A 27480-nucleotide genomic window follows, 5' to 3' on the forward strand; every position below is an offset into this window, starting at 1 on the left:
AGCTCAGGTGAGAGACAGGGGCTGGATATGTAGTTCTGAGTAACCAACATAGACTTTTAAAAAGTACTATTTTATTTTTTCCTCAATCACGTGTTAAAATAATTTTAAAATTTTCTTTTTAGTTTTGATTTCCAAATTCTATTTCTCCTTCCCTCCCCCCCTCCTCCCTAAGATAGTAAGCAATCCAGTACAGGTTATACATATGAAAGCATGTCATTTGTATAAGACTCAAATTAAAAAAAAAAAGAATGAAAGTGAAAAATACCATACTTCAGTCTGTATTCAAACAATCAGTTCTTTCTCTGGAGGCGAATAGCATGCTTCAATCATGTATTCTTTAGGATTGTCTGTATTGTATTGCTGAGAATAGCCAAATCATTTACAGTTCTTCATGTACGGTATTGCTAATACTATATGTAATGGTTTCCTGGTTCTTTTTATCTCAATCAACAGTTTATGTGATTCTCTGCAGGTTTTTCTGAAATCATTCTGCTTGTCATTTCATTGAATAATCAATCATATTCATTGCTACAACTTGTTTAGACATTCCCCAATTGGTGAGCATCCCCTCGATTTCCAATTCTTAGCCATTGCAAAAATTGCTGCTATAAATGTTTTTGCACATCAGTGTTTTTGGGATATAGTGATATTGCTCGAATCAAAAATATTCAGTTTTGTAGCCCTTTAGGATTAGTTGCAAATTGTTCTCCAAAATGGTTGCCTGAATTCACTACGTCACCAATAGTGCCAGCATAGACTTTAAAAATTCCTTCTATTTTAAAGACATTCTTCATTTGTCTTTTTTGGTTTTATAAATAATCTTTTGTTATATCATTAAAATTCGTTTTCCTTCATTTCCCTCCAGGCATGTTTTTTATATAGCAACCAATATTTTTTAAAGAAAAGAAGAGAAAAAAAATCAGTAAAACCAATCAATACATCTGAAAAGTCTGAAAATATTGTGCCACATATGCCCATAGCCCTCCCACTTCTACAAAGGAATGTTATGTGGCTATTTCTTTTTGCTTTTTCCTTGTAACTTTGCATCATATATTTCTGATTGTTTTATGATTCATTTTTACATTGTTGTGATCATTTGTAATTTTTTCTTGGCTCTGCACTACTTCAGTCCACATCAGTACAGTCTTCATCGGTCATTAGTCAACATTTATTAAGCGACTACTATGTGCCAAGTTGTGTGCTAAGCATTTGGGATATAAAAAGAGGCAAAAGGCAGCCCTTATTCCCTCAATCTGTGTAGTACAATTTATTTAACTATTTCCCACTTGATATGGTAGTATCTTTTGTTTCCTATTCTTTGTTATCATAAAAAATGTTGCTATAAATATTTTGGTTTTTGTGAGGATTTTCTTCTTAATGATCTCTGAGGGAATGTTGATAAAAGATGTGTTTAATTTGCCTTTAAAAAGATCTTTGCATGAAAATGTTAGCATTCTGGCTATTGATTTTTCTTCAGGACTCTTTTTTTTTGGAGTAAGTACTTTATAGTTATTGAATATGAAATATCTTTTAACTTTGAACTTGCTTAAGGTAGATATTTAAGAATTATAGTTCTGAAAGACTAAATACCATGATGACATTTAGACAGAACATAAGCTGTTTATATAATAGGAAGAAGAATAATATATAATAAGACTATTATATCAGATTTGTTTTTTTCATTCTAAATGCTTTTGTTCTTTCCTAGAAGAAGAAATGAATGTGATAGGATGATTGCGTGCACAAGTGTGTGTGTATGTTTGTGTCTGTGTAATGTTTGAACATTCGTGGTGACACCACTAGAAAGAGAAAAATTGAAGATGGAAAGAACAGAAAGGATTAATATAGCTACTTTCAAAGGAATGGATAGTTTCAAGAGTGCAGCTGGAAGGGTTTATGAGTAGGGGAGCCTATTTCTTCCATAGAATAGACAAAAAAGAAAGAATAGATAAAAATACAAAGAATTTTAGGTGTAAGGAAGGAGAGGAATTGAGGGAATCACCAACAGATGCCTTGATGATCTCCTTATGTGAGGTCATTTGTTTAAGCTGGGAATTTTGGGGGACTTGAGAAAGTTTGGCATTAGTTTTATACATCTGCTCAGTAAACATTTTGCTACTTATGTGATAAGACACTGCCTTACTGGGGCTTACTGTTTAGTATAGATCTGTATAAAAATATTCCCAATATATTTTAATCACCATTGTTCAAATTTAAATAGCCTTTTAAGGTTTGCAAAAGCTTTATAGGTGATCCTCAAAAGATCCCTGTCTGGTATGTGCTATTACTCTCCTCTCTGAAAATGGTGAATCAGTAGAGAAGTAGAGAAAAGTGGCAGCTAGGGAAGAAAGGGAGTAGTAATCCAGTCAAGATATCAAACAGGATTTCCTATAGAATGTAATCTTTGAATTGGCTCTAGAAGATTGGCAGTAGCAGAATCTTAGAAATGCTAAGGACCTGAGATTATTGAGATCAACCTGCTTCTGGAAGAAACATCCTTTATAAAAAATCTTTTAACAAATGGACAGCCTTTTTGAAGACTCCGTAGTTTTAGCGAGCTCAATACAAAGCAGAATGTTGCTTATTTTACTTTAGGATAAGTCCAATTTTTAGGAAGTTTTTCCTTCCACAAATCTGAAATCTATATATCTTTGTAATTTTTACCCATTGTGTTTTAGTTTTGTTCTCTGAGGGTGGAGCAGAATAAATGTAATCATTCAGACTTGTAGAAATAGCTATCCAAATCCCTCACTCCTCCCAACCTCGCTCCTTTTAGGTAAATTAAACAACATAGGCATGGTATAGGAAATGATTTGCTCTGTACTCAGAACTTAGGTTCAGATCTTATCTTCTAATACAGTGTTCATGTTCTAGGACAAATTATTTAAATTCACGGGACCTCAATTTCTTCATCTGTAAAATAAAGTTACCCTTTTAATCAAACTTAGGATTCAAAGTCCTATAAATGCTATAGAGACAAAGAAGAGGAGATTTCATCTTAGGATTTCCTGAATCAAAGTCCAGTATTTTTTCCATTATAATATATATCCATTCCATTTACTTAACTATTTGCAGAAACAATATTCTTGATAATTCAGTGTTATTTGTATAAAAGACAAATACAATCAAGTCTATAGTAATGTAATGCCGGAGAAACTGAGCAAGATAGAGATTAGAGAACAATTTAATAGTTTATTAAATGGAGAGATGTACTGGGACCAAATGGATCCATGGTTTGGTCCCAGGGCTGAATGAGACTATCTACTTAAAAAATCCAGCTCTGAATGTTGGATACAAAATTCTTTTATAGGATTACCGATGACATAATGGGGGAGGTATCTGGATGGGGATGACCTAATTGGGGGAGGAACCTAGGATGAGGATGACATTAATGGAGGCAGGCACCTAGGATGACATAATGGAGGGAGGTACTGGAGAGGCTCCTGATATGCTAATGATGTATAAAATAGATAAAGACCTTTATCCCATTAAACATTAAGAAGGAATAAGTATAGCCTAAGGTCTAAGATATAAGACCTTTATCCTATCAAACATTAAGAGGGAATGGTTATAACCTAGGCAGAGTAACTAAATAGGACAATTAGGGAAACTGGGTCAGGACATTAAAAGGGAACTGTGGCACAACAGTAACAGAAAAATAAATAGTTTCTGAATGAAAGACTAAGGAGCCATCAGGTATCATGCATTTTTAGAGTATTGCTTTTATAACTTTTTTTTTTAGCAGCTGTGAGATATCTTTTTCCATTATTATTTGTTTTCAGATTAATGTGGATTTTTTTTTGATAAAGATGCAGAAATAAAAATGATTGAAAATGCTTTCTAACAATTTAAATTTTATCTTTTTTTTTTTTTTTTTGGTAGGAACCACCCAAACCAGCTCCAAATCTTTTAAAAACTGGAATGAAACTTGAAGCAATAGATAAAAAGAATCCATATTTGATCTGCCCAGCAACTGTTGGAGATGTTAAAGGAGATGACGTTTTTATTACATTTGATGGTTGGAGAGGAGCATTTGATTATTGGTGCAGATATGATTCTCGAGATATCTTCCCAGTTGGGTGGTGTGGCTTAACAGGAGATGCATTACAACCACCAGGAAATAATGGTAAGCCAATTAGTAGTGGTATAAACCTCTGTTGTATTAAAGTAGTGAGTTCTTTAAGACTTTTTGCTATTTAATGTCTGGGAGAGCCAGTATCGAGTTGTATGTTGCAACAAGATAAATGGTCAGCCCAAGTCTGAGCCTGGGAGCCAGCTGGAGAAATGTGTGTAGAACAATGCAATGTATCAGGGTGTAATACAGGCTACTGAGAAATCTGAGGACAAGTCTCAGCACAGAATCTAAGATATCAGCTCAAACTAGAGAATATTGGCATGTGTGTTGGATGAGGCTGACGAGATGATAGGTTTCACATATCTAAATTATTTTATACAAGGTGCAGAAGCAGTGATAGAATCAGAAATTAAAAGCCAGAAGTTGGTATCAAAAGGTCTCAGGCAGAAGGTAGAAAAGAATAGGATCCCAAGGGATTAAGTCAAGTGAGGAACACAGTTTGGACTGGGATATTGAGAAATAACATCTCAGGATTTAGGCTAAATGGGTAGGGCCACACAAAATCAAAACTAAGTAGCTTTGTTACTTGAGGCAAACCTCTTTACTTCTCTTGGCTTCAATTTCTTTATCTGGAAAGGATGTGGTTTAGATGAAGTGATCTCTTAATATTTTTGTTTATTCATTTTTTTTTCTTCCACAAAGCCTAGCATAGTGATCTCCCAGTAAATATTGATTAAATTGCATTTTGGAAACGTATGGGTGTGGGTATTGTAAAGTAATTAATTACTTGTTCAAATGTATGTGTATGTATTTATATACATGTATATCTACATAAGCATATTTAAATATAAAATTATGAATTCATCCATATTTGAGTATTTTGTTTTGGATTTGGAAAACAGATTCTGATATTCTGTTTATTTATATCTTTTGAAATAACTAATACTAGTCAGTTCAACAAATATTCTTGTTATATGCAAAGTATTGTTAGAAGCACTGTGAAGACATCAAAAAGAAATAATCCTTTCCCTATTTATATTCTACTGGGAGGATATAATATATATAGATAAGGAAATACAAGGTAATTTGAATTAGAAAAAAGTACTAACAACTGGGAAAGTTTTCATGGAGGAGGTGGTGATAGAGGTGAGCCAAGAAAGAACCTTGGGATTCTGAGAGGTGAAGGGATGATGAAATGTGTTCTACACATGAGATATGGGAAAGGGATGTGGAAAAGGAGGGGAAAAGAGGAGAATAATTTGTGTAAATGCATGGGAAAAAAGAGAATATAAACTTGATGGAATATTTATTTATTTTATTAGGCCTTTTTATTTATAAGATATATGCATGGGTAATTTTTCAGCATTGACAATTGCAAAACCTTTTGTTCCAATTTTTCCCCTCCCTCCCCCTTCCCCCAGATGGCAAGTTGACCAATACATGTTAAATATGTTAAAGTATAAATTAAATATAATATATGTATACATGTTGAAGGAATATTTACTATTAATTTGATAATTGTATGGAGTATGAATTGGAGAGGAGAGACTTAGAAGCAGGGAATCTAATTAGGATATTTATTCACATAGTCCACCTGAGAGATGATACCATACTCTCAACTAGGGTATTGTTATGTGAATGGAGAGAAAAAAATTAGGGAGATAAGACATGCTATGGAGGTGGAATCAGCAAGTTTTGGTAGGTAAAGGAAAAGTTAAGAATCATGGATGACTTTAAGGTTGCAAATCTTTTTGATAATCTAAATATCCCCAGCTATTTCAATAATCGTTTTTTTTTTCCAATTATAACAATTTTTTATTATAACATTCATAAAACACTTTAAGATTTGTAAAATATTTAAATATATCATCTCATTTTATCCTCACAGCAACCTCACAAGGTAGATTTTGTTATTTCCTCCATTTTACAGTTGAAGAAACTGAGACAGAGATTAAGTGACTTACCCAGGGTTACATAACTACTTAGTATCCAAAACTAGATTTGAATTCAATGCTTCCTGAATCCAGGTCCAATACTCTTATTTCCTTTTTACCTAGGTGCCTATCAATAATCGTTTTAAGACAGAATCCATCACCCTCATAACAGCCTTCCTTTGGACAAGAGGTGTCAAATAGGTATCTCACAAGTTTGGTGTGACCCACAACACTCCCCAAGTGTGACATGTTAATGCAATTAGGAAATTACATTAAAATGTAATTAGGAAATATTTAACAGAATAAGTAAAAATACAATGAAGCATAAATGATTTAAGTCTGAGCTTTTCTAAGACAATATGTGTGGCCTATGAAGATCTTTATATATAATTTAGTGACCCCCAATTCCATTTGAATTTGACACTACTTCTCTAGACAACAATGCAGGTTTATCAGTATCTCTCTTAAATCATGCCTCCCAAAAATGAAGTTTTCCATAAGAGCTCTGATAAGGGTATGGTATAATAGAACTATCTCTTCTCTTCTTGGTAGTGAATAATGAGAATGTGGGAAGTAGTGGGGAAAGGAATTTTTGCTTCAGCAGACAATAATTGTGAACCATAAGAAAAAAGTACATGTGAGGTACAAGTGTGCCTCCTTCTTATAGAATGGGGAAAGAACCAATTAGGTTCTAGAGGTTATCATTAGGACCTCTGTTCTCTAGTGCCTTTTGATGAAGCATGGCAATGTATAACTAGGGGAGTGTGATATCAGTTTCAGTGTCTGGTCACTCCAGATGTAGAGGAGTTTGCAGTTGCAGAGAAGTGTATAGAGATGGTGTGGAGTTATGTCTTAACTTTTCTCATTAGTAAATAACTAGTATCTGGGGCTCATAGGATATGTTGAGCAGACACTTGGTATGAGCAGTGGTCTTTGATCTAATCCAAGTAAGCAAGCATTTATTAACAACCTATTCTCTATAAATGTTTGGGGGGTGGGTGGGCAAAAAAAAAAAAAGTCCCTGTCCTGAAGGATTTAGGATTACAACATATAACCAAATTTATATATATATATATATATATATATATTTATTTATTTTAATAGGCAGCAAACGAACAACCAGGAGGATCAGGAAAGGCTCCATTTAGGAGGAGGCATATGAATGAGGCTTTATTGCAAGTCAGGAAGATCTAAGAGGCAAAAAGGGTATAGAAGGTTGTAAAGCTTTTTTTCTTGGAACAAATCTTTTATCATTTCTGCTGTCACAGAGTCTCATGTCTATTTATGTAGCCATAGCCCTAATTTAGTCCCTTTTCCCTGGATTATTGTGATAATTTGCCTTCTGATTGGTCTCTTTGCCTTAAGACTCCCACTCTGATCCTTCTTTTAGCTGTTGAGGTGAGCAAAAATAATGGTTTTTGGTGAACAATAGTGAATATTTTCATTCCCTATAACCCTCCTTCCTTTTCTCAATTGAAAAGGGGTGGGGGGGATCTTTTAACAAATAGCCATAATCAAGTGAAAAATTTCCCGTTCCCAAAAGTAAAACATTTGCCTTGTCCAAAAGTGTATGTTGGTCTATATTTTAAATTCAATTCCATAATTATCTTCACTCTTCTGGAATTGTGGTTAGTTATTGCATCGATCAAGGTACTTGAATCTTTAAAATCTGTTTCTCCTTTATGATATCATTTAAATTGTTTATGTGGTTCTGATCAATTCACTGTAAATCAGTTCTTCATAGGTTTCTCTCATTTTTTTTGCAGCACCATGGCATTTCATTGTTTTTATATATCATTCTCAATTGATAAGTACTTTCCATAGTTTTCACTTCTTTGTCATCACCACAAAACTCTCCTTTAAATATATCTGTAAAGAAAAATTCTGTAAAGAGAATATTATTAGGTCAAAGGTTTTGTTGTAATTTAGAGACTTTAGGCATAGTTTCAAGGTGATTTTTTTTTCTGTAGTGTATAATTAGGTTACTTTCCTGTCAAGTGAGCTCTTGTAACTTCCGTGTACCTCCAAAATGAAATTTTAAAAAGACCTCTCATTTAAAGTCCTTTACAAGTTGACCCCTTGTTATCTTTTTTTTTTTTTTAAATATGCTTACATTTTATTCCCTTCTATCCTTTTTATGATTCAGCCACGTTGACCTACTTGAAGTTCCCTGAATGAGACACCCCATTTTCCTTCTCAGTACTTTTGCACTGATTCTTCTCCCTCCCATAAGTAGATTGCTTTTCTCCCTTATATGTTTCTTAGTTTCCATTAATTCTTTCAAAGACTCATTGATTTGTATTAAGTCTTTCTTGGTATTCCCAGCTGCTGGTAACTTTCTCTTAGAAATTACTTTTAAAAATACTATATTTAATATTTTGCTTTTTCTCCCAAATATATGTAAACAATTTAAAATGTTTGTTTTTTTAAATTATAAGTATCCCTCACACTCCTGCCCCTTTGCTGAGATAGCAAGAAATTTAATAATAGGTTGTACATGTGGAGTCATACAAGTTTTTCTAAGAATCTCCTGCTTATCATTTCTTACAGTATGATAGTATTCTATCATATACTACAATTTAACTATTCCCCAATTGTTGGACATTACCTTAATTTCCAATTTTATTGTCACAAAAAGAGATGCATTTACAAGCTGTACATAGAGGTCCTTTTCCTTTTTATTTTTGACCTCTATGGGGCCCAGTAGTGGTATAACTGAATCAAAAGAATGCAAAGTTGTTATAACCCTTTGCTTGTAGTTCCAAATTATAGAATGGTTGAATCAGTTCCTAACTCCACTAACACTGCACTAGAGTTTTAATTTTTCCACATTCCCTATAGTATTTGTTATTTTCCTCTCATATTAGTGTGAATTTCACAGGTGTTATAATTTCCATTTCTACTATCAGTAGTGATTTAGAGCATTTTTAATATGATTATAAATAGTTTTGATACTTCATCTGAAATCTGCCTATTCATATCCTGTAGCCACTTATCTATCAATTGAAGAATGATTCTTATTTTGACAAATTTAACTCGATTCTTTATATATTTGAGAAATGAAGTCTTTATCAGAGAAACTTGCTATAAATTTTTTTTCAGTTATGATTACTGAATCCTTTCATCCTATTTTTCCTTTTCCTTTTCAGAAAAGGAAGGAAAACTCTAGGGAAATAAATGTTCACTGTTTGAAAAATGTTTTTGTTCATATGAGGTAGCAATATAACATGTAAAATACATGAAAGATAAGTTTTAACACATCTAAATGGGATCTCACATGTAGAAAAAGCTCCCATTTGTAAGAAGAGCTTCTAAATTTAGAGTATGGGATTGCATATACAAAAGAAAATTGGCAAGGGAAGCATCTGCAAAATATTTGCATATAAAAAGCATTACAAATGTATAATAATAATATTGTCCACATAGATTTAACCTAAATGCTTTTCTCTTAGTGGAGCTGAAATCTGATGATGATTTTGTTTTATTTATTCTGTGAGCCTCTGATATTCCCTTGTCCCGTAAGCACCTGCCCCCAATTGCTATGATTAATCAGGCCTGTCAGAATAGGACAAGTATAGCACCTGCTAGGGCTGTAGCAGGTGAGGAACGAATTAGGCTTCTTTTTCATTCCTTATGCCTTCCCTCTTTTGGAGGGAAAAAAGAAACAAGAAATGAGTAGCTTGGATGTTTAAATACAGAACAGTTCCTTCATCCAAGGATAGGAGGAGGGAAAATGAGGGTATCAGGTGCCCAGTCTAAGAGATTCTGCCACCTGTCTCAGTTGCTTCTTGTTTTCACCATATTATTTCTCCCTATCAGCTCATGGAAATCTGTAGCTGTTACTGCCATGTCTGTTAACAACAACCCACTAGACTCGAAGATCAGAGACAAAACCCCTAAGGGATAGGGTGCATCATTCAGACCCCAAACCAATACCTTGTACCTTTGTGCATACAAAAAAGATTCTTTTCATTCTTTTTCCTAGTATACTAAATAATGAGTTCAGCTACATGAGACTTTTGGACTGTTTATTTTGGTTGCCATGTATTTATAACCAAAAGGTACCATGTAAAATCATTTGACTGGAAGGGTGGGAATCAGATCATTCAGTTTTCTCAGAAATGTGGGAAAGAAGGGAGACTTGATCTGAGTCTGAAATACCTCATGATTAGGTTCTTAGTTACCTGTCTAAAACTCATACTCAATGGCAGTTTCTTTGTCTAATGATAACAAGGTGGGTCATATTATGTGTAAGAATCAATCACTGGGCCTGGAGAGGCATTGCATTAGTCTGATATCTAAATTGGTGGTCTTGGGTGGGGTCTGGTCAAGCAGTGGAAGTTCTTCCCATTCCTAGCTTAAAAGTGATTTTGTTCTAGTGTTGTAGTGAATCAGGGCAAAGTAACTGTTGATTCCAAGACAATTAGGATTAGGGAGACTCCAAACCCAATCCATAAGTAGAGTAGAGTGAGATAAGGCATTCACTCCTCTGCTAGTAACCTATAGTGTCAGAGCTTCTTGGTTGATCAGGACTGGGCAGTCATTAAAACTGTAAATAACATTTTTTTCCTAAGCCTAGTTTAGATAAAATTGAAATCTAGGAGAGGCAGCTAGGTGGAGCAATGGATAGAGCACCAGCCCTGAAGTCAGAGTCGACCAAGACTCTGACACCAAGAGCCGAGTTCAAATTTGGCCTCAGACACAACATGTCCTAGCTGTGTGACCCTGGGCAAGTCACTTAACCCCAATTACCTCAGCAAAAAATAAACAAATCAAGGAACTACTAGCAAAAATCTGGAGACCTTGAAGTCATTGAAAATCTTCACTTTTGAACTGAAACTGACAAGCAAGCCTTTTTTGAGTTTGAGAGCATGACTCCAAGATTGATTTTATTAAAGCGCACACACACACACACACACAAAACCCTAGTATCTAGTATATCTGAAGAAAAAAAATCCTCTTTCTGCAATATTTGACAGAAACTATGTCCCATTCTGTTTTCTTCCCTCTACTCCCATTTCTCCCAACTTCCCAGGGTATAGACCCTTATAATAAAGAGGTGAGGAAAACTGTTCTGCAAAACCTAATACACACTGAAAAAACGACCCTATATGTCTTGTTCTATACCCATTATCTCCTATCTTTGGAAAGACTTCCTATTCTCTCAGATAATTGCTTTTATGTTACAGTCCAATAAATTAGTTCCATTAAATTAGCATATTACAACTTATTTATTCACCAATTGATTAGCTTCTACTTTGTTTCAAGATGTATATTTAATAAGCTTAACCACAATGCCTAGCACATATTAGTTGCTTAATAATGCTTAGTCTATATGAAAAATTGTTAAAAATTTTAAAATATTCATAGCCTTCAAGTGATGTAGGATGGAAGTTTTCAAAATATAAAAACTTAGTGGAAGAAATTAAAACCATACAACAACAGAAATGAAATATATATCATTCCAGTTGTCGTGTTTTCTTTCAGAATATTACTAAGATGCTTGTAAAGTGAATTTAGAGAAGATGTATCTACATTCCAATATTTTATTCAGCTATATACAGCCGTCATTTTATCTACTATGTAGTAATTCATGAAAGAATAATTTATATATTTGTGTGTGTATATAAAAAATGACAGAAAATAATGACTTGTTCCATGACCATTCTGTCTGAATCCCATCATTATCAGACATTGTCAAGGCAGAAGTGACCTTATAAAAGCTTTTTGTATTTATTTTGTGCATACTTGTCATTTTCCTAGTTAGAAGTAAGTTTTTTGAATTGTTTCATTTGCATTTTTATCTTTACTACCTAACAATGCCTAGCACAGTGGGAGCTTAATAAATGTAGGAGTTCAATAAATGCTTTTTAATCAGATGATTGACAAACTGAATTAGAAAGATGAACTGAAAACAGGGATTTAGAAATAAAGATGGGGAAATCTGTCTGAAGATATACTTGAAGAGTTGTTATGTGAAACAGGTTAAGATTTATTCTACATCATCCCACATTAGGATCAGTTGGAAGAAATTAAAGAAAGAGATAGATTTCAGCTTCTTGTAATAAAAAAAACTTTCTAACAATTAAGAGCTCTCTCAAGGTGATATGGATTATTGTACGGAGGGGAGCTTCCCTTCTGTAGAAGTCTAAAAATTAAACCTTAAAGAGATCAGCTTCACTTCATTCTAAGTACTCCAGAGAATCCATATGACCATTTGTTAGGGATCCTGTAGGATTCCCATTTAATTATAAGGTAGAGTAGCTCTTATTTTTGAGCATCTTTTAGCTCTTGAAGTTCTGTGTTTCTGTGGTTGTGGTTCTAGATATATGGACTGTATTAACTCCACTAGGATTCTTGTAATTGGATTCTGTGCACTTCTTTTATTTTCAGTATTATTAACTTTGTAATTGTGTTCCTTTGTAAATCATATGTATTTTAAACATTATTCTAAGAAAAAGATTTTATAGGCTTCACCAGTCTGACTGCCTAAAGGTTCCATCCATAGTACAAAAAAGGTTGGACATTTTAATTTAAAGGCTTTTCCATTCCCTCTGCTGGAGAGATTGGGGTATGTAGGGTAATGTCTCAGTTTATCAACCTGCTTTTTATTTGACCTGTGGAGAGGGTATTGAAACCCCAGGCTGTTTTGACTTGCAAAGTGTAAGCTCCCTGGTGTGTTAGATTGACGTCTTCAGATCCTTCCTCCTTTGGTACAGCACTTTGTCAGCTTAAGCTGGTGGTTCTTTATCAAATTCTTAACTTTCCATCAACCTCTCTCCTACTTTAAAAAAAAAAAAAAATTACCTTTTTCCCCCTTTAGGTAAAAGAATTTGAGAGTCCAACATGGAATTGATTGCAAAGTTCTTTTTTAAATATAAAAATTTTCAAACTTAATAGGTTTTTCATGTTATTGTCCCATGTTATTGAAATTTGAAGGTGGTGGAGAGTTAAAAGGAAACTGAAATTGCATCAAAGATTTTTAAATGTTAAATTTGTTTTTTATTATTTAAAGTTTCATAAGTATAAAAGGACTACATTAATATTTACTTGTCAAGCTATCTGTAATTATTTTCTTTTTAGATCTTAAAATTCAGAATAGCACTTCTAAATGTTTCCAGACAATTAATGAAGATTGACTATTCAACTGGATAATCCTTTAAAAAAGAAATGTGGTATTGTTCAAGTGACTTAAGCTCTCTTTTCAATGTGACTTGACATTAAACAAATTGTAATTTTAATTCAGAAAAGCTCAAAAAAATGAGTACAGTAACAAAAACCTATATAATTCATTTCAAAACTTTCTCCAACAGCTGTTTCCCATTACCAATGGTCAAATAATTTCAAAGGCACACAAAGGACAGAGCTGTGTCAACTAGACCATTGGTAGAAAAATCTAATAGGAAAAGAGAAATTTGAGTAGAAAATCTTAAATTTAAGAAAAAAAATTGGTTTCACTGTGGAGTTTCTTTTGGTTTGTTTTTTTTTCTTCTTCCCTTTTAGTTAATTAACTCCTCAATTTTTTAGTACATTTGCTTCCAATTAGCTCTGTGGCATCTCAGAAGATTTATTTATATTACCTAAAACTATGGCATCTGTGGGGGAAATGCAGGTCATTTTTTCCATACTCTAGGATGGTGTTAATGTCATTTAAAATTTGCTCTTTTAAAAAAAAAATATTTTTTAAATGCCAATATTTATAATTAAAATCAAGTGCAACCTGTTTTGTTTGCTATTAAATATATTTTTGTTTTTCACAGAATCAAAGATCCTGTTTCCTAATTTTTTTTTTCCTTTAACTTGTGAAGGAATTATTTACAAGAGATGGAATACGAAAATATATCAAGTTTCCTAGTAGTATAAAATTCAGTGCTCTAAAACAATTATTTCTTTCATAATACTTAAGAATTAATCTAATCCACTTCTTCAGTTTCCTGAAAAATCAGGTTGAAGAAGTTGCATAATTTAAGATTAAGAGATAGGGTTAGAAATTTCTTAAAGTTAACTTGTATTCTAAAAAAGAAAAACTTTGTTTTTTGTATCTTTAGGGAAAAAACCTGTAAGCAAGTAGTTTAAATGTAGGCATTTTTCCTCTGGATTTTCTGTACAGGATAAGAAATTAGATTACTTTTAGCTTCCTTAGCAGTTACATTTATGGGCAGAATGAAACATTTTTCTTGAATGATTTTGATAAATCAGATATGTCTGGAATACATATTACCAATATAATTTTTTTCTGTATATTCCAAATATAGATTTTTCCCCACATTTATAGTGATATTATTGTTCTACACCAATTTCTATATCCGTTTTTCTAGTTTTCCATTATAATGTTTTATAGATAAATCATGTTTTTTTTTTTATTTAGCATGTTTTGCATAATAGGACGGACAATTGATAAAGAGCTCAAAGTTGTTCTATGTTAACATGAGAGTTCAAAATTAATTGAGTTTTGTGGTTTTGTGCGTACTTGGTAGAATATAATGACAAAATGTGATTTTTGCAGCCTTTTTCAGAGACTAAGTATACTTAAAGGTTTCAAGCAGGGGAGCAAAATTCCAGCTGCTTTTGAATGTTATGTTGGAGAACCCCAAGGACATATGATAAATTCCTCTGATCCAAAGGCTGTTGTTGGACTGGGAAAAAGTAGAAGAGGGAAAAATTTGAAATCAGGAAAATGTGCCATTAGACTATCATTTTGACCTTTTCTTTTATGAAAGTTTATTACAAAATCAGTGATGGGACTTTTTTTTATGGGAATATAACTTAAATTTTAGGAAGAAAAACAATTTCCTCACAAACAATTTTGTGGAGAATGTTATAAAACAGGAATACCTAATATAATTGACATATAGGGCTCTTGATTAAGGCAATATTTATAAAACTAAAATTTTACTTTTTGAGCCAGTTCTAAATATCAGTTTCATCTCTAGTGATAAACGGAATAAATCATGTAGTGAGATGCATGCATATTTGTTTTATTTGAATAATTCAAATTTTTTATTTCTTTTTAAGTTCTTTTTAATTTTTAAATTATTTTATGACCAAAATATACCTTTTAAAAAAGAATTATTGTCATTTCCCTAAATTTAGGGGGGAAAGTTATTCTTCGACCCAATTCAATTCAATTAAGTGGAAAACTTGCTTTTAAAAAAGTTGAAAATCACTATAACAGTTTTTCAATAAAGTATCAATTAATGTAAATGTAAACATATATATCTAATAAACCTCCATGGAACATTTTCTGACTTAAAATGTTCAGGAAGCTTTGTCTCCTTGGCTTTCCTTATGTAAATATTTCAAGGCTTTTCTTAAATAAACAGGAAAATATTTCATTTTTCTTCCACATGGTTTTCCTCTAAAGATAAAACTAAAATGCCATGATTAATACTATTCTTTATTTAAAAATTAAGAGGTAAAAATAATCATTTTCATTGTACTTCACTCCAGAATTTTAATATTAAGGAACTAGAAGATTTGTTATCATCGTTCTTTTTTTTTTTTTTTTTTTTTTTTTGGGAGGATAGACTCATATTCCTTCCCTTTGCACCAGCGTTTCTGGTTTATAACAGTGTTAGAAATGTGGACAAACACATTTGGAACTACATTATATAAAGCAATGTTTTTAAACCATGTTGCATGTATGGCATAAGAAATCAGAAGTAATAGAGGTCTAATTATTTTTCATTGAAAATGCTATTGGTTTAATTTTCTTAGCTGAGTCCATGTTATATTTGTAGACATTTGAAAATATTTAGATTTTTTTGCATTTATTGAAATTAGTAAATCTTCCGTATATATTCAATAATATTGAAAGTCCCTGAAAGATTATTACCACTCATGTTGAGTATAAAGAAGATGGTCAGAAACACTATTAAATCAAATGATTTTCCTAAAATTCTTGAAATTTAAAACAGTTGATATTTTCTTTTTCATTAGAGCAGCTTGAAACTACAAATGGTTTACTGTAAATTGGAAGGCTTTTGTGATGCAAAGAAGTATCTTGGAAAAATTGACCTTTTTGTTTAAAATGTTACAGTTAAATTTTGTAATAATTGCAAACAGAGACTGGAGTTTTTCTTTGTTTTCAGTGATATATTTTAACAAGTTCTCTTGAGACTATTAAAACGTCTTAGTTTTTGGAACATGTGGTCTAGTGGGGATAACTTTGCCTACAGATGCAGTGGGTTGGCTGCTAGATTTTGCATGTTTTCTCATTTCTTCAGATTCTGTGACCCAGTGTAACCTTTGGTCTCTCTCTAAAGGCAGGGGTGAAGGAAGTATGAACAGGTGACTGATGATCACTGTCAATACAGTCTGCAGACAATATGCGAATTGCTTTAGCAGTCTCCTTAGTTCCCTCCTTCCTTTCCCCCTCCCACCCCTCATCAACAAATGCAAATAGCTGCTTCCCCATTTGCTAGTGTTTCAGCTTGCACTGCCGCATGTGCTTTATTACAAAAAACAAACCAAAAAAAAAAAAAAAATAAAAATAAAATGGGAGTTTCATTGCAAGTAAGAAGGAAAGCTATCAAGTGAACCAGTCCATGTTAAGTGGGTAAATTCAGCAACAATTTGTTTTTCTGAAATATATCTAAAGGTGGGTGTTGTTTCGAAAGAATTATTATATTTTCCCAGTGTGACAAATTAATGCTATTGTTTGCTATGCTGTCTTTTGGTTATTGAGTCAATAATTTCTATCAGCAGGAGGAAAAAAATACTTAAAACGAGATTTTACTTTTGAAATTGTGGACATTCTACTTGAATTAGCATATTCAAGTTAGTTTGGTTTTATACTTTTATTATATAGAAAAATAATAGAGTGTAGTAAACTTGATTGTATGGTTATTTTAAGCCTGAATTAGTCATCTTAATTAGCAAATTAAATGGAAAGAGCAACTAAAAGAATTTTATGGGTATGAATATGAAGTTATATTTTTTCTGCTAAAATAGAAAAGAATTTTAAAATTTTTATGATAAAAATATAGAAATGTGACATTTCTGATAAATTATTGAATTTTTTATTCAACCGTTTTGTTATATAGAAGTTGTAACAGACTAATCTTGATGTTTTCTCAAACAGTATATGGTATCATGGATATTATTTTTGTATAGAAGGAAAATGGCAGCTTTAAAAATTTACTTGGATGACTTAGAAAATTCATTAATGAGGATAAAAAAAAGAATTAAACTAGTAGTCTTCTTAGCTTTTAATGTGAAATTTTTCTATAAGTGTTAAAAGGTCAGTGATTGTAAGTTTCTTTAATATTATTGTAGTTAGAATGTTTTTTTCTTTTGAAGTAAGAATCTATGAGTAGCATTTTTGAAATATATTCTGTATAAAAATGTACTATCTATGGAGCGAAATAAAAGAGTTTACAAAGCATATATGGCTAGACTAGAATAATGTGCCTTTTAAAAACTGATCCTTATTTAAGCCATTAAGGTTTCATTGCAATTAAGTTTTCTTCTTTAATTCTTCTATTTTGTTACTCCCTTTCTGTGCTTAAATCTTAAGACCTTATGATTACATAAGATAAATACCAAGCTAATTAAAATCCAGACAGACATATTGATTATTTTAATTTGCCACTCAATAGTTACTGAATTGATCCCAACATAATTTAAACTGGATTTGTTTAAGTTTAGGATTTAAAATCTTTAAACTCTTTTGAGGCTTTCTTAGTAAGTTAGTAACTGTTTTGATAACTTCAAAAATTAGTATTCATTGATGATAGTTAAGTAGCAATTTTCTATCAGATTGAAAACTTTTTAATTTGTATGGTCTTCCAACCCCTCAATGCTTTTATCCTGGCTTCAATGGCTTAGCTGGAAGAAGTTGGGAAGGGGGCAGCCTGGGAATCAAGAGATGTTACGGTTTACCCTAAGTGGACTAGAATTTGTTTTTAGAATTCATTGGAAAAGACTTGTTGCCCCTACTTTCTTAGGAACACTGAATGATTGTGATATCTACCTTTGTGGAAATTTAGATTTTTTTTTTTTTTTGACCATTTGGAGAATGTTTTTCTAAGTTTTTTACATTTGCCAAGTTTCCTAAAATGGTCTTCTTGACCATAGTACAATCACCATGTGTTCTATTTTGATAGTTTCTTTATAGATCTTTTATTTCAGTGATTAATTAGTGACATTGGTATGTACTCACAGTGAGTCTACATATTAATTTTAAGTGGATGTTTTCATATATATGATGCTTGTCATCCTAAAAGTAAGTAATATGTACCATTTTAAAAATATATAAAACATAAATACTTATGTTTTAGAATGATATAAAAGTGTCCTTGTTTTTTTAAGTTTTTTTCCCTTCATTGATTTATATAATTTTAAATTTAAAAGATTCTGAAGTTTAAATTAAAGCACAGTCAGACCACATGATGATTTTGCAATAATCATAAAAAAAATTCTATTAAATCTCTAGGTCTGCTTAATTCTGCTAACATGTTGTATTGGACAGCCTCAGACTTGAATCATAAGACCTGAGTTCAAGTCCCAGTTCCTGCCTTTTACTAGCTTCCTGATTTTAGTAAGTAAATTACTTAAGCTCTGTAAGCCTCAGACCTATTGTCTGAGATAATCCATATACTTACATTGTTAGTTCCTTAAGAGCAAGAATTATTTTAAACTTTCTTTCTATCCCTCCTCCCCCCCCCCCTTTTTTTTTTTTTAAAGTATAACGTCTGGCACATAGTAGATGTGTAATAAATGTTTGTTCAGTGACCATACTTAACAGTTCTGAAAAGGAAGAACTTATGTAATATATTTTGCAATTATCAAGAAGTTTGTGTGTGTGTGTGTGTGTGTGTGTGTGTGTGTGTATGTGTAAATATAAATGCATTGTAGTACAAAGGGAATTTCATTGAGACCCTGGGCAAGTCACTTAATACCAATTGCCTCAGGAAAAGGGAAAAAAAATGAAGTTTACATTTATCTATGACTGGATGGGAAATAACTCAATTCAAGGACAGTAAGTGACATTAAAAGTTTATATATGCTTACTCTCTTGAATGGAAAACATTCAAAATCATAGTCTCTAAAAAGATATATGAGGTTGCTTGTTGACACAACTTGTTGAAACAAGTTTTTTTTGGTCTGTCTCTATGGACCTATTCTGTATCTCTGTCTAACTTCTGTCTTTTTGTAGTTCAAGATGGTAGCAATTAAGCCCTTTTTCATCTCCATGGAATATTCTCACCTCTGTTTTTTTCATCTAATACAGTCACAGATTTAGAACTAGAAAGCATCCAAAAGGTGGTAACCATGACATGCAAAAATTTGCTCTGCAGTACAGCACAAAAATCTCATAATCAGGTGCAGAAAGGTGGCAGATATATCACATACATCCTTTTTAGATCATGATGCAATAAAAATTACTTGTAATAAAGAGTGATGGGAAGATAAGTTAAAAATTAATTGAAAACTAATGCCAAAAAATAGGTCAAACCACAAATCATAGAAATTACCACAATTCCATCAAAAAGAATGATAGTAATGAGACAACATACTAAAATTTATGGCCAAAGTAGTAATTAGGGAAAATTACATATTTCTAAATGCTTACATTTAAAAAAAAAAAAAAAGAAAGAAAGAAATCAGTGAATAAATTGGGCATTCTATTTAAAAATTCTAAAAAAGAACAAATCACAAATCCCCAATTAAATGCCTAATTAGAAATTCTAAAAATTAGATGGGAGATTAATAAAATTAAAAGTAAGAAAACTATTGAACTAATTAATAAAATTATGAGTCATTTTTATGAAAAAATCATTAAGATGACAAATTCTTGGTTAATTTCCTTTAAAAAAAAAAAAAGGAAAACCAAATTAACAGTTTCAAAAATGGAAAAGAGTGAATTCGCCACCAATGAAGAGGAAATTAAAGCAATAATTAGGAGCTGTTTTACCCAACTGTATGCCAATAAATCTGACAATCTAATAAGTGAAGTTGTTAATATTTACAAAAATATAAATTTTCCAGATTAAGAAAAGAAATAAAATACTTAAAATTAAGATGCTGTTTTAGAAAAAGAAGTTGAACACATCATCAATTCATTCCCTCAAAGGCAATATGATAGACAGTTTATCTAGATTTTGGCAAAACTTTTGTAAAAAAGTAAAAAAAAAAAAAAAAAAAAAAAACTTTGTAAAAAGTATCTTATGTTTATCTTTTGGAGAAAATGGAAATAACGTGGATTAATTGATAATGCAAATAATTGGATTCCCAAATGGTCCTGTGACCTGGTTCAAAGTGTAGTTATTAATGGTTCATTGGTTTAGTGTCACTGTGGCAGAAAGTCTCTTATTATTTCTTGGGGCGCAGTGGTAAGGGTACATACTCAGCCCTATGCTAGTTACCATTTTTTCAAATGAGTTAGAGACAAAAATGGCATGCTTTTCCATTATTATATTTACAGGTAATGCCAAAATAGGATGCATGTGGCTTCAAACTAGGAGGGATAACAGTCAAGATCCAAAAGGATCTTGATAGTCTAAAGCATTGGACTAAATCTAACATAATGAAATTCAGTAGGGATAGATGTAATTCTTGGATTTTGTTACAAGAAATCAATTTCACAAGTATGTTAGGCTACAGTGTTTCTGAAATAGATAGGAAGTGGGGTTATTATCTGCAGGGTGATAGGGCCAGGCCAAAAAGCTAATGTAACTTGGGCTGCATTAAAAGTGACATTACCATTTAGGAATAAGGAGATGTTAGTCTTATTTGTGCTCTACTGTTCCCACCTAGAATATTAAGTTCCCAGTGAGATAGTTCCGTAAAGACATTTATTATCTGCGATAGTAGCTGCTGTCCATAATAGAGTAACTATAGAAGAATGAAGGGCTTTGACTTCTTGACTTATGGCTTAAAGTAACTGGAAATACATACTCTGCAAAAGATTTAAGAGGCATAGGATAGCCATGTTCAAGTGGTTTTAGGGCTGTGGTGGAAGAGGGATTAGAACTATTCTCTTTGACTTCAGGGTGGAAGTTAGCAGGAGACAAATTTAGGCTTAAATGTCAGGTTTTTTTTTTTTAAGTGTTCTAGGGAAAGCTTTATTTCAATATCAGATTGCTTTATAAGTATGATTTCATTTCATACTTAGAACAATTCTGAAAGTTATGTGCTATTAGTATCCCTACTTTACCGATGAGAAAACTGAGGCACATTTAAATCAAACAATTGCCCAAGGTCATGTAGCAAATTATAATTTTATTGTAAGTGATCATAATAAAAATAATAGCAATAACAACCATAAAAAAATAATGAATGGAATAATAATGATAAATGGTGGCCGGCATTTCCATAGCCCTTATAAGTTTTCCAAAGTACAATTTCCTTTTATCCTCATAACAATACTTGGAGTTTGCTAATATTATCCTTATTTTATAGATAAAGAAACTGAGGTAGAGGTCAAGTGACATGTCCACAGCTAGTATCTTTTCTTTGAAGAACTTTGGAATTGATTGTGTGGCATGGGAGACCCTGGCATAGCTCTGCCTAGCATAGGTCACCCTTATCAGAAAAGGTGCTGTACTCTATGAGTGAAGCACAATTGTAGCTCGAAAGAAATGCAAAATGAGCTAAGAGAGACTCTGCCCCAAATGTTCACATGGACAGTTTGTACACAACCTTTGGCAGAGCATTAAATATCAGTTTAAAAAAAAAAAAAACTTCCCTAAAAATTAGAACTTATCAAGATGTAGTATTGGCCATTTCATGAATACAGTGGGATTTCTCATCATGGATATCTTTAAGCAGAGGCTAAACCAACCACATGTTATATTTGTTGGAGTGGGAATCATTTTCACTTATGGGCTAGATTAGATATCTTAAGTTCCTTTCAGTTGTCAAATTGTCTATTTGGTGATGAAATCTTGAACAAAAGTGGTGGAATGGAGAGACAAGGGATGGATTCATTCGATGGAACCAAAACAATTTAATTTTGCAACTGATTGATTATTTGAATAATGGAACATCCAAGACGAGGATAAGAATCCTGGAGATGAAGTCATATCATGGAATTTGATATCAGGCAGATACCTCATGAAATAGGGATAAGAAAAGGCCATTGTATTTTGCAATAAAGAGGTCAGTGATAACTGTTGAAAGAGAAATTTTAGTTGGGTTGTAAAGTCAGAAATCAGATTGTAAGAAGTGACTGAGGTGAGAGGAAGTAATATCATGAGTATGGATAGCTTTTTCTATTAATGGGCTGTGAAAAGGAAAAAAATGAAGAAGAGTATGATAGTTTTAGGAAAAGTTGTCACATTGTTGGGGTTGTGGTGGACAGAGGTTGAGGTCTGACCCTCGTCTTTGGAGGATTGTGGTTTTGTATTTTATATTTATATTATATATTGTAAAATATATTTTTATATTATATTTGTATATATTATATTTATAATATAATATATATTATATTTATTTATATTTTGTATGGTTTATATTTTGTATAATACTTTGTATTAGCCTATTTATAATTCTTCAGCTTTTTCTCCAGAGTTCTGATTTCAATTCAGATTTCATTAAAAAACAAAAAAACCCAAAATCCTCTTACTTAATTTCTTTGATGTTTTATCATTGTGGTCAAGTCTTTTTTGCTTTTATGCTCAAGTCTTTTATGCTTTTTTCTTGTTATGGATTTTCTCTTTTTTTTTAGATTTTACCTCTGGGCTATTTTTGATCAATTATATTTGTCTTTGTAGCAAGAATTGTACCCCCTGCATTTAGCAAAGGGATATCATTGTGTGGCTCAAAGGGAAGAGGATTAGATATTTCCAATCTCTTCTCCCCTGAAATTTCTCCGGAGTACACTTTCAATCCTTTCAGGAAATTGGGGGTCAAAAGCCACTCTCCTTTTCTCAGAGATAAGGGGTTACCAGACTAGGAGTATATTTTACTTATTCTCTTAAATATTATTTAACTAGATGACATGATCAGGTTCAGTGTAATTTATGATTGCTTTATCAATATTGGGCGAAGCAGCATGACCCAAGCTTTATATCTTAAAACTTGACTCTTGTTCCCACCAATATCAATTCCACAATGAATACATAGAATTTATCAAAAGAACCCCATTTAGCTAATTCTGTAGCAAAAACAAAATTGGAGAACATATACATCAAAATATAGACCAGATAGTACAAAATATGAGAGCAAGGTAGGTGTATATATGGGGGTAAGGGGAGGAAGAGAAGGATGGGGATGGCATGAGTGGGGGGAATAGTTTAATGTTAGAACAGCCTCAGCTGAAAGTGTAGTATTCCATTATTTAAAATAAAATGAACAAACATGAATTTTTAAGCTACTTTTCTGAATAATAAAGAATGGTTGTACCAGTTTCATAGTTCTGTCAATAAAGGAATATATTTCTGTCATATCTCCAATATTGACTATTTTCATATTTCATCATTGATTCCAATTTTCTGCTTTATTTCCATTCATATTTCTCTTATTAGAAGTAATTTAAAGCATTCTCTGATGTAGTTCTTAGTAGTATGCAGTTCTTTTGGGAACAATTTATTCATATTTCTGGATTACTTAGGGGAATGACTTTGAAATGAATTCTTTCCAGAAAAATTTGATATAAAAATTTCCTACCTTTCAAGTGTTTTTTATTTTGTTTGTGCATTTTATATTTTTGAGCCTATTTATTTTGTTGTGATTTCTCTGGGCATATAAACTGGGTATAATAGGTTCTGATAATTCTTTTTGTTACCTATTAGTTATTTGTTACCTAATTGTTTTAAAATTTCAAAAATTTTATTGACTAGCTTTTTATGTCTATGAAAGATTTTTAAGATAGAGCCTAATACTTAAGAAACACTTCTCCAATCAGCCCTTCTTCCTTTTATTTTTATATCTAGACACACACACACTATTTAATAGTATATTTTAAATCTTTCTGAGGAACACCTGTTTCTCTTATCAGAGCTCTCATGGTTAAAAAAATTACCAATTTTTCTATTTCTCATATGAATGAGCTCCTTTATTTGGTAGTAGAAAGTGAAAAGTAATGCAAAAGGAAAAATGTTTGAAAGAAAATTATCATTTAAAAAAAAGAACACTCATATTTACATGTATTAACATATGGATTATATTTAATTTCTTTTTGCTTTTGCACAAATCATATATTTAATTTTTTTTCTTTTTTGCTTTTGCAGAAATCACCATTTACTTATGTAGAGGAAATGTAGAAAGATCTTTCTTGCCATTTTGCCTTAATTTTTTTTTTTTTTTTTTGTAAAGGCAGACATTTTAGTATGTCCCATATGTAATGGGAAAAGGTATCATGTTGTATCAAACATCTTTTATGCCTCCTGAATTTCCCACAGTAGATGAGTAAAGCATTATCAGTTGTATAGATTATATGTTTCAAGAAAGAAAAACATGTAAATCTATCTTTCTGCTTACCCAGAAAATTTTTTTTGAGACATCTTTATTTAATATGTACTCTGCTTACCTTCCCATTTCTTAAGGGTTTTCTATATCTAGAAGAAAGAAAGTTCCCATTTCTTAACCTTTCTTTCTTCTAGATATAGACATTCTTATTCTAGTTTAAAAATCTTTGATTTCATTATTGGTAGGTACTTTCTTCACTGACATTGAATGTGATAAGATCTCACCCTTAGTTAGCACTTTAATATTTACAAAATAGTTTACAGGGACTATCTCATTTGATCATTTATGCAGATTAGGCAGCCAGTGACTCAGTGGAGAAAGCATTGGGCCTAGAGCCAGGAAGAACTCAGTTCTTGACAAAATGGATTCACTGGGGAAATAAATGGCAAACCACTCCAGTATCTTTGCTATGATATCTCCAAACCGATTCACAAAGGGTTGGATATGATTGAAATGACTCAGCATTAAAGCAGTTGAAACTTCCTCTATACTTGAGTAGATAAGTGAGTAAAATTTTTTCATCACTTAAATTTAATTAAGTAGCTTCTTGGAAAACAGGCATCTAATTTCTGAGCCCACAATCAGAATTTGCATTATACAAGTGATGCCTGTTCTTTAATGTCCTTCATGTATAATGCCACTTGTATATTTAATAGCCACTTGTTTATGTATTATCTCTACCAGACTGTAAACACTTGAAGACAAACTTTTTCGTCTCTGGAAGGCTTTAAAACAGGGATTGATGTTGGTGTTTCTTTTCCCAAAACACAGCCAGGTGATAAAAGTTTAGATCTTTTATTGTGTCCTTCAATATATAGCCCGGTTAGCTTAGGCCTATCTCTCTGCCTGGCTCTGAGAGATCTTGCAGCTTTGTCCTTGGCTTCTGCCTCTGCTTTCTTCAGCCTCCAGCCAGCACCAAGTTGGAAGATACGATGAAATCTCTCTTGCCTAGAAGATAGGCATTGTGGGTTCCAAGAGCTCTCTGACTCCAAGTAAAACTCGAGTTCCCAAGAAAAACTGTCCCAAGAAACCTCTCTCAAGTAACTAACTCCAAGCTTTAAGAGCTTCCTGTTATATATGATCTCCCAAAGGTTAACTCTGCCTTCTGGAGGGAGAGGGATTCTGGGTTATCTCCCAGAGTGCTCTCTGGCCCTAAGGGAGGTGTGAATTCTGTGTTTCTTTCTAAACCCTGAACTCTCCCAAACATGTGAACTCCATTGAGTACTTAAATTTACTTATGAGCTCTCTAAAGGTATGAACACAAGCATAGTTTCCATCAGTATTAGCAACTTTTATCACCTTGTAAGGATTTGCTCTAAGGTGTGAACCAATAAGGACTGTATCAATTCTATTGAGTTAACACCAGGATTCTGACATCACCCTTGAGTTTTCACCTTGTTTCAAGTTGAATTGACACTAGGATTCCAACAGATTGATAAGGTGAATTCTTAGAACAGGGCTGGGGAATCTCATTCATATGCCATACAGAATTACCAACTTAACTCAAACAGGTTGTGGTAGATAGCTTTCAGCTCATCATTACTTGTGGTTGCCTTGGAAGGAATAGACTAAACAATTTTCATGGTTCACAGGCTGGATGTTCCCCACCTCTACCTTGGAATAATCCAGTGTCACCTTTATGTTGGAAGACATCAGAAGTACTTTGTTAGAAGCCTGACAATGTTTACTCATTTAAATTAGAATAAATTATACTAGTGAAAGTTTTGAGTAGCTTTATGACCAAGATTCAAAAGGCATATTCCTGTCAGTTTTTACTACTTTGACCTTCATAATTGTGTTAGATGTATAAGAATAAAGATGGATTAAATTACATATATATATATATATATATATATATATATATATATGGAGTGTTCAGGGAGGAGATGTAAGGGCATATTGAGCTCTTTTCAGAGCTTTCATCCACCTTTGGTGTCTGTTTTCACACAACTCTCACATGTAGCTTCAGGAAGCTACAACATATGCAATAGCAATACTAGACTGTTTTGTCAGAGGACTTAATAGCAGGGTGAGGGTAACAAACAGGCCTCAAACCCATTGGTGGCAGAATGGATGGATGAGAACCTAAGACCCATGAAGGCAGTTGAAGCTGGCACTGTGTAACTTTAGAGATTGGTCAGCCATCCCATGCATTTGAGATCATCACCATTCATCCAGTCTTTTATCTTTCCACTGAACTTCATTGTTTCTGGAAGAGAGAGTGAGGCTGATCATTTTGCAACTTTGTCTTGCTCAAATCCAAGATTATCACACATCATAGAGGTCAAGAAGGATGAGAATTAAATATTAAATTTATGTATATATTAATTACATGCATTATATAAATTAAATTAAAATAAAAATTAAATAAAGGTGATTAGATTTGTCTTAATAAATTAATTTCTATTAAAAGATGAGGTTCATTTGCATGGGATTTAAAAATGTGGAGGGAAAGTAGAGAGTAACAAATGTAAATAGGTTTTTCTAGCAATTTAACAAAAATATGTAGAACTGGCATGGAGCATTCTAGTAAATAAAAAATGGATGAGATATAGTATATTTGTAGGTATTTGGGAAGGAACCAATTGGTGAAAAATTTTAAATTGGTGATTGAGGAATAATGGTATAGGAAATCAACTGGAAAAAATTTGGGTAATTTGAGGTAATTTGGGTCAAGGTTACTTGCAGAAGTGTTGGCTTTGGCAAGCAGAATGGCCATCCCATCTTTAGAAACTAGTGAAGGGAGATATTGGAACATAAATAAAGAGGGATATGAGATAAAAGAAGTAATTCTTGGTTGAATGGATTCAACATTTTTCAGAGAAGGATGAAGTGATGTCCTTAGGGGAAGGGAACAAGCATTTTTTTAAATGACAACTATGTGCTAAATAGTATGCTAAGAGCTTTACAAAAACTGTCTTATTTCAAAGATCAAAAGATAATTTATGCAGTTGGCACCAATTTTCTCCCCTCTGAAGGGAGAACAAAATGTTTGGAATAGCTGTGATAATGTTTTTTAAAATGAAAATTTTCCCCCCCATGATTTTGTCTTCAATC

The 27480-nt window shown here is 32.4% G+C and overlaps 1 protein-coding gene across 11 annotated transcripts in view; it reads left to right on the plus strand.

Annotated features, from left to right (window-relative positions):
• The window catches only part of SCML2 (Scm polycomb group protein like 2), a 147624-nt gene that overhangs the window by 46776 nt on the left and 73368 nt on the right, over positions 1-27480 (plus strand). For all 11 annotated transcript variants that reach the window (XM_023500308.2, XM_031958932.1, XM_031958930.1 and 8 more), the window contains one exon: positions 3883-4126. In XM_023500308.2, coding sequence (XP_023356076.1) covers positions 3883-4126 — 244 coding nt within the window. The remainder of the gene's footprint in view (positions 1-3882; positions 4127-27480) is intronic.

Source organism: Sarcophilus harrisii, chromosome 3 (assembly GCF_902635505.1).
Source record: "Sarcophilus harrisii chromosome 3, mSarHar1.11, whole genome shotgun sequence".
Lineage (NCBI taxonomy): Eukaryota > Metazoa > Chordata > Mammalia > Dasyuromorphia > Dasyuridae > Sarcophilus > Sarcophilus harrisii.